Source organism: Drosophila takahashii, chromosome 2R, assembly GCF_030179915.1.
Source record: "Drosophila takahashii strain IR98-3 E-12201 chromosome 2R, DtakHiC1v2, whole genome shotgun sequence".
In the NCBI taxonomy this organism is placed as follows: domain Eukaryota; kingdom Metazoa; phylum Arthropoda; class Insecta; order Diptera; family Drosophilidae; genus Drosophila; species Drosophila takahashii.
The window spans coordinates 16,473,560-16,482,232 of NC_091679.1; the positions used below are offsets into that span (position 1 = coordinate 16,473,560).

The 8,673-nt window shown below is 36.1% G+C and overlaps 2 protein-coding genes across 2 annotated transcripts; one reads left to right on the top strand and one right to left on the bottom strand.

The window, feature by feature from the left end:
- The first annotated feature begins 5,553 nt into the window (after nt 1-5,553).
- On the top strand, nt 5,554-5,994 carry IFT20 (intraflagellar transport 20). Its single transcript, XM_017137805.3, has one exon. The coding sequence runs from the start codon at nt 5,597-5,599 to the stop codon at nt 5,990-5,992; it is 396 nt and encodes a 131-aa protein (XP_016993294.2). The 5' UTR covers nt 5,554-5,596; the 3' UTR covers nt 5,993-5,994.
- Nucleotides 5,971-7,071, bottom strand: LOC108054743 (INO80 complex subunit B). Its single transcript, XM_017137804.3, has 2 exons — nt 6,932-7,071; nt 5,971-6,883 (listed from the first exon to the last, which is right to left on the bottom strand). The coding sequence occupies exons 1-2, from the start codon at nt 6,942-6,944 to the stop codon at nt 6,009-6,011; spliced, it is 888 nt and encodes a 295-aa protein (XP_016993293.2). The 5' UTR covers nt 6,945-7,071; the 3' UTR covers nt 5,971-6,008.
- Between the last annotated feature and the right edge of the window lie 1,602 nt (nt 7,072-8,673).

Sequence of the window (8,673 nt, forward strand, 5' to 3'; positions counted from 1 at the left end):
GGTATAAAAACACCCAAGATATATTTTTTTAAATTTGTTTCCCGATCAATACTATGGGATCTACACGATATAGCTGTGTGATCCTGCTTGTCCCGACTACTGCCTGCAAAAAAATGAAGACTTTTGAAAAAAATTTTAGTCCGATAGCTTCAAAACTGGAAGACTAGTTTGCGTCGAAACTGCCAGACAGACGGACGAACAGACGGACATGATTAAATCTAGTGATGCTGATCAAGAATACTTTATGGCAGGGGTGCTCAAAACTGCCTTATGGCAGTGCAGTTACAAACACCATTAAAGGAAAAACACACGCACGCGAGTAACAAGTCACACACAGTCATGAAAAAGACAACAACACTTTGCATAGTGAGTTGAGGAGAAAAAAAAACTTCAATGGAATTTGTTGTTGGCTTGGTTCGCTCTTATCTATTACGAACAGCGACACAAAGAGGACTCGGGGTGTGCATAGGCAAGCATTTCGAGTGCACTGCCGTATTGTTAGTGCTATTACTTACAATTGCATTGTTACTAGTTTTGTACAGGGACCGTAAATAACAGTTATTTGTGATTTTTATTTTAAAAAGACTACTGTGATATTTGGTTTTCTTTTTACTCTTGTCCACAAAGTATATGAATTTCAACAACTCTGGAAAGCAAATAAACAGTTATTTGTTCATGTCTATAAAGAGCATAAAAACCAGTTAAATTGTTGATTAAAACTTGTACAAAACTCAGTAGGCCTTTTAAAATAAAAATCACAAATAACTGTTATTTACGGTCCCTGTACAAAACTAGTAACAATGCAATTGTAAGTAATAGCACTAACAATACGGCAGTGCACTCGAAATGCTTGCCTATGCACACCCCGAGTCCTCTTTGTGTCGCTGTTCGTAATAGATAAGAGCGAACCAAGCCAACAACAAATTCCATTGAAGTTTTTTTTTCTCCTCAACTCACTATGCAAAGTGTTGTTGTCTTTTTCATGACTGTGTGTGACTTGTTACTCGCGTGCGTGTGTTTTTCCTTTAATGGTGTTTGTAACTGCACTGCCATAAGGCAGTTTTGAGCACCCCTGCCATAAAGTATTCTTGATCAGCATCACTAGATTTAATCATGTCCGTCTGTCCGTCCGTCTGTCTGGCAGTTTCGACGCAAACTAGTCTTCCAGTTTTGAAGCTATCGGACTAAAATTTTTTTCAAAAGTCTTCATTTTTGAAAAAAAAATGACACTTTGCATAGTGAGTTGCATAGTGAGTTGAGGAGAAAAAAAAACTTCAATGGAATTTGTTGTTGGCTTGGTTCGCTCTTATCTATTACGAACAGCGACACAAAGAGGACTCGGGGTGTGCATAGGCAAGCATTTCGAGTGCACTGCCGTATTGTTAGTGCTATTATTTACAATTGCATTGTTACTAGTTTTGTACAGGGACCGTAAATAAAAGTTATTTGTGATTTTTATTTTAAAAGGCCTACTGAGTTTTGTACAAGTTTTAATCAACAATTTAACTGGTTTTTATGCTCTTTATAGACATGAACAAATAACTGTTTATTTGCTTTCCAGAGTTGTTGAAATTCATATACTTTGTGGACAAGAGTAAAAAGAAAACCAAATATCACAGTAGTCTTTTTAAAATAAAAATCACAAATAACTGTTATTTACGGTCCCTGTACAAAACTAGTAACAATGCAATTGTAAGTAATAGCACTAACAATACGGCAGTGCACTCGAAATGCTTGCCTATGCACACCCCGAGTCCTCTTTGTGTCGCTGTTCGTAATAGACAAGAGCGAACCAAGCCAACAACAAATTCCATTGAAGTTTTTTTTTCTCCTCAACTCACTATGCAAAGTGTTGTTGTCTTTTTCATGACTGTGTGTGACTTGTTACTCGCGTGCGTGTGTTTTTCCTTTAATGGTGTTTGTAACTGCACTGCCATAAGGCAGTTTTGAGCACCCCTGCCATAAAGTATTCTTGATCAGCATCACTAGATTTAATCATGTCCGTCTGTCCGTCCGTCTGTCTGGCAGTTTCGACGCAAACTAGTCTTCCAGTTTTGAAGCTATCAGACTAAAATTTTTTTCAAAAGTCTTCATTTTTTTGCAGGCAGTAGTCGGGACAAGCAGGATCACACAGCTATATCGTGTAGATCCCATAGTATTGATCGGGAAACAAATTTAAAAAAATATATCTTGGGTGTTTTTATACCCGTTACTAGTAGAGTAAAAGGGTATATTGTATTCGTGCAAAAGTATGTAACAGCTAGAAGGAAGCGTTTCCGACCCCATAAAGTATATATATTCTTGATCAGGATCACTAGCCGAGTCGATCTAGCCATGTCCGTCTGTCCGTCTGTCCGTCTGTCTGTCCGTCAGTCTGTCTGTCTGTCTGTATGAACGCTGAGATCTCGGAAACTATAAAAGCTAGAAGATTGGCATTTTGCATGAATATTCTAGGAGCTCCTACGCAGCGCAAGTTTGTTTCAAAAAGGTGCCACGCCCCCTCTAACGCCAACAAGCCCCCTTTAACGCCCACAGTTTTGAAGCTATTATGAAAATAGTAACTGATATGTATTCGCTTCGTCAATACCTATCGATTGGCCAAGTAAAAAATTGCCACGCCCACTCTAACGCCCACAAACCCAATAAACGCTTAAACCTGGCCAGCGCCTACATTTCCGCCTTTTATGACCAGTAGTACCAATATCTGGCGGTAGATGGCGCAATACAATATACACTAGCGCCATCTAGAAAATGGCATTGGAAAAAATCTGCGTTTTTTTCTGTGGTCACTCTAATTCACATTATGTTAATGCAAATTTTAAATTATTTAAAATGGGGCGCGCATTTTGTCTCTTTTTGCTCGTATACGTTTTTCCCAGGTGCATTTACCTGCGCTAGAGAGAGACGGAAGATGTGCTAGGCAGAATTGAAAGTTCTAGAAAGCGTCTTCTAGAAAGAGATCCCTGGGTAAAAATCGAGCGGCGAAAAACATATAAGAAGGCATATTTCTATTAAGTTGTTTAGCTGAGTAACGGGTATCTAATAGTCGAGGCACTCGACTATAGCGTTCTCTCTTGTTTTAATATACAAACTCCTACTTTTGTAAATACCATTTTTTATATATTTCTGAATTTCGAATTATCAAAATCGGACGACTATATCATATAGCTGCCATAGGAACGATTGGAAAATTAATGGGAATATAATAGGAAATAAATTATTGCTTTGTTATACCCTTGCAGAGGGTATTGTGATTTCAGTCAGAAGTTTGCAACGCAGTGAAGGAGACGTTTCCGACCCCATAAAGTATATATATTCTTGATCAGCATCACAAGACGAGTCGATCTAGCCATGTCCGTCTGTCCGTCCGTCTGTCCGTCTGTCCGTCTGACCGTCTGTCCGTCTGTCTGTTTCTACGCAAACTAGTCTCTCAGTTTTTGAGCTATCGGGACGAAACTTTCGCAAAAGTCTTCTTTCTATTGCAGGTAGTATATATGTCGGAGCCGACCGGATCGGACAACTATATCTTATAGCTCCCATAGGAAGGATCGGAAGAAAAAAACTTTAAAAAATTCTAGCTTCGGTGTTTTTTGAAATATTACCTTCTACTTTTGGGGATGTTATTTTTTAAATATTTCTGAATTTCGAATTAATTATTTAAAAAATCGGACTACTATATCATATAGCTGCCATAGGAACGATCGGAAAATTAATGGAAAAGTACTAGGAAATAAATTGTAGCTTCTTTGGTTTTTATTGTATTATCTTCTACTCTAGGATATAACTCTTTTTAAATATTTCCGAATTTCAATTTTAATTTGATCAAAATCGGACAACTATATCATATAGCTGCCATTGGAACGATCGGAAAATTAATGAGAAATTTTAGAAAATTGAACATTTTTGCGATTTGTTAATTAATAGGAATGATCTGCAAGGGTATATAAGCTTCGGCTGGCCGAAGCTAGCTTCCTTTCTTGTTGGTTTTTATTGTATTCTCGGCTGGCCAGAGCTAGCTTCCTTTCTTAATTTTTAGAGGGGCCTTACAGCTGTAACAGCAACTAGTGCAAAACTGATAACATATGAAATGAACGTCAAATTACCGTCGAGGAGTAAGCAACAAAGGTTGAACGATGTAATTTTGAACCATTCTTTTTTTTTCAATTTTCCCGCTTTTTATAGGGGTTCAATTGAAAAATGTATGTATTAAAATATATTGGTTGGGGCAAAATCCGATGTCTAGTGTTTCAAAAATGCATTTGAAAAAGCGGGTATTCACCATTTGGTTAACTGCTCCCCTCACAGAGGTTGTGCCTATATGCACGCTAAACCAGGCTAATAAGGGTTAACTCAAGCTTCTTATCTGAAAGTTTAATCAAAATCAAACCCACAGATTTTGAGGAAAAACGACTAAGGGCTAATACTCAACCCAACAAAAAATCGTCCAAATCCAAAAACTTTATAAGAAATCCAATTTCTTGACAATGTTTTCATATGAAGTTTTTTGATTTGGACGACTTTTTGTTGGGTTGAGTACTAGCCCTAACAGTGAACCTTGAATTTTTCCGCTGACGACTGTTCTGTCTGCCCACTTCTTTCCTCTCTTCGCTCTGAGCGTGCTCCCACATCCCAGCGGCGAACATGTGAATGGGGTCTGGAGAAAAAATGCATTACAAGTGTAGGCATTGTAATCGATTACGATCGCTGTTTTTCGACAGTGAAGTTGTAATCAGAGCTCCTATGACTTCGTATTTTTGTTCGTTAACGATTTCCTTTTGTCAAAAATCACAAACACACCTACAAATTATTGCCTATGTGTTCGTTTTTCGATTCCCCTCCGGCACGTTTGAGCTTCGGAACTTTAATAATATAGTTTAACGAACTAAAAAAACTACAGACAATGGCCGAGCGGTTAGCCTTTCCATTCATTATACAATAATACCCATGTTTAATTTCTACATGAGGAAAGAATATTTTTTGTTTTCATAAATGACCAGCATTACAACTCAGCATACGTTTTTCAAAATGTATGTGAATTCGTAATGGAGACCCGAATGTGACTCGGCCCTAGCATACTTTTCCCATTACTAGTAATGCAAATTGTGTCCCGACCACATTACTTTGCCTATGGCAAAGTAATCCATGTTGTAATCCATTGTTTCCCTATTAAAAATCACAAATAACTGTTATTTACGGTCCCTGGTTTTGTATTATTCATTTTTTCAACCAGTTTTTAAACTAGTTGTTTTTCAGACTAGTTTCGCACATTTCCTGCAGGGTTTGTGTCTCCCCCCTTAAAAAAATTTTAAAAGCTTGTAAAATAAAACTTAAGCATTTGGACCATAGAATTAAGTATTTGATTGAAAAATCATCTTGATCGGAGAGCGGCATACAGTCCTCAAGCGGCTTAAAATGCAAATGATGGGTAATTTGGATATTTTTTTATAATTAGCAAGAAAATACAAGTCTTATGTTCCTTGTGTCACCGTTCCTCAATCGCCGATAAGTCACTGATGCTAATTTGACTTACACATATATGTATGTATATTGATTTTTTTAGTAGTTGTAGTTGTATCGTTACCATAATAACATAAAAATGGAGGAACTTAAAAAGGTTGGATTGTTTATAGATGACATCTACAGACTAAGATTTGAAAATCCGCGCCTTGTCCGAGAAAAAAAAAAGTTTAAACAAGAATTCTTTCAATACTCTAACAATTTAAACTTTTTTAAGAAATTAGCTCTTGATATTCGGAAAATATATGCAACTTTCACAAAAGACCTCGATAATGAAAAACTACTCTCTATTGGCACTCAAAATCAATTAAAGACCATTTCTAATCGGCGCCAGAGTGAGCAGCAAGTCTACGAATACGAGATTTTGGAGCAAACTGTGGAATTAGAACGTTTGAAGAACGAACTCCAGTATTTGCAACGAATCGAAACGTCCCAAAATGAAATAATAAACCATTTTTGTGTGAATCATTATTAAAACATTTTGTCTCTATTTATTGGTTGAAATGTTGTACAATATTTTTACGATAACATTTAAGACTACATAAGGGTACTTTTGTGGTGGAGCAGTTGTAAGCCTTTCGATTTTCACATCCGCTAACATAGCATAACTGTTCCAGAGGCGGCGTGCGAGGTAATTGTGCCAATAGAGGAAACTCTTCACCTGGCGGGACACTTATATAGTTACCTTTAACAGCACTTACATAGGTTATTTTTGGAGAAGAGTACTTTAGTAGTCTTTTATTACGAATTAACGACTGACGTTTGTTAGTCTCCTGTTTTTTTAACAAGCGTTCCATCGTTTTTTGTTTATCCTTCTCCCGTCGTTCGTCAGCTTGCTGTTTTCGTTTCTGGGATTTCAGTACAGCCTTTTGAATTTCCTCCGCCGTTTGAGGTTTTTCCTTTTCTTTATAACCACTAGGAAGAGCAATTAGCTCTTCAACAAAGCCATTTATATCGGTATCCTGTGTTCGCTCATACATAGCACGTTGACGAGCTGTCATCAACTTGGGATCTTTGATTTTCCTCAGCTCTTCATCAACATCGTCCAGTTTTCCAGTTTCTATGGCAGTAAGCCACCGCTCCTCATCACTGGATGTTTCACTATTGCGTCGCCTTTTACCTTTTTTTGCCCCGTCGTTGGGCGATGTAGTAATATACAAATATTTTGATTTTTGTGTGTCAATATTTCTCGTGCGGCTGAACTGGAGTTTATGGATATTAACATTGCACCTCTGTTCATCAATATCATTATGCTTTTTTGACGTCTCAGAATTGGAAATAGAGTGAGTAAACGGGTAGTCTTTATATCTTGCTAAGTAGGAATGATGCGGCGGCTTTAGCCTTTTGGAAGAACTCAAGCGATGATCTGAAAAGTACTCGATTTTAAAATTGTACGACGATATTAATTTACAACCTTCTTTCCCCATTTGTACAAATTTTAATCTAATACATTTTCAAAACAGTGTGACTGCGAGTAGACTTAAAAAATAACCGTGCGAGTTATACTCTATTCCCACACAACACCATTCACCATTTTTGGCTTTCCGTTCACAAATGTATTATTTAGACCGTCATCCAAAAATACAGTACTTTTGTGATACCTTATTCTCACAGAGGCCAACTCAACAACATTAGGGATATTTAAAATATTTATATATCCGATAGTTGCTCTTCATTAGTATTAGCTGATGCTGACAAAAAATCTTATGATGGACGTCGATGCAGTGCCAGCAGTACAAACAAGTGGCTCAAAGACATCCTTGTTACGCGTGGGGCCCTTCTATTAACTTGGGCTAAAGCCTGAGTTCGCGGTGAAGATACAATACCGATATTAACTGAGTGCACTATTTTAGAGTTGCAACACTTTTTTAATACTATGTGTATGCTTCTCAATTTAAAAAATACTATGAGTGTCGTCTCAATTACTATTGTATAGTACTGAACTCTGAGTAGAAAAAAAAGTGTGAGAGTTGTCGGTAGCTAAATCGAAGAATAATACGAATGCCGAGTGCGATATTATTTCTTTGCTTGATTTCTATTGCAAAAATCGAATTTTTGAAAACCGTTAAAAAATTGCTTCGACTGAAGACATGGTCAATAAACTAATGTTTCTCAACTCTAACATAGACAGCATTAATGAAAAGTCTTAAATATCAATTGATGTGTTAATAAATCCGTTAATTTTATGACTAACGCCGCTTCGTTTCTTTCATTAGATTTTAAGTTATTATGCTAGTGGATAGATTACAATATTACAAAGAAATATGCAAGCTTTAACGTTTTTTAAATTCAGTAGGCTTTGTAATTGTTGGAAATCTTCATTCACTGTACAATAAGTTATTCTAAACCAAAACCTGTATTCACAATATACTGTACTGTGTCTGGAAAAGTGAGTACAGTATTTGGCAATACAGTCACAAGTACTGCATTCACTCAAAATTTAAAGTAATGAGTACAGTTATGAGTAAAGTTATACAAGTTTTAAGAATGAGTGACTCATTTGTCCGTTTGAATGCATTCGAATGTCGCTCGCACAGGGAGACTTATTAAATGACCGATTACTATACGAGGTAGTCCCATCGGCTGCCTGACGCTTCGGCTTTTAGTCTGTTGACTAGGGATGTCAAATATTTTAAAAATATTGTATCGCTGATATATTTTCTTTTATAAAAATATAAATATGATATATAATATATCGCCAAAAAACATCGATATGTCAGATACTTTTGATATTCTTTTTTTCAGTTGAATTTCAAAATTTTAGCCGCGTAAATAAGCTAACAACAAAGACTTTTGCCCTAAAATTAATCTAAAAGCGCTAGAAAAGTTTAAACAATATAAATTTCTTAAATATCTTATTTTATTAGTTATTAGTTATTTGATGTATTCCCCACTTGTTTTAATAGTTTTCAAACAAAGTTTGCACTTAGTTTGTTTTTATTAATTTCACCGAAATAAATTTTAACACGCTTCATTTTTTTGTGCAGATGAGAGAAAGATATGCAAATATCAAATAATATCGAAAAATAAAATATCGATATTGTGATATTTTGCTAAATAAATATCACGATAAAAATATATTTTTTTTTGCAAAAAATATCGATATTGATATAGTTTTGACATCCCTAGTTGAAATCCCCCTTCGTTAATGTTGAG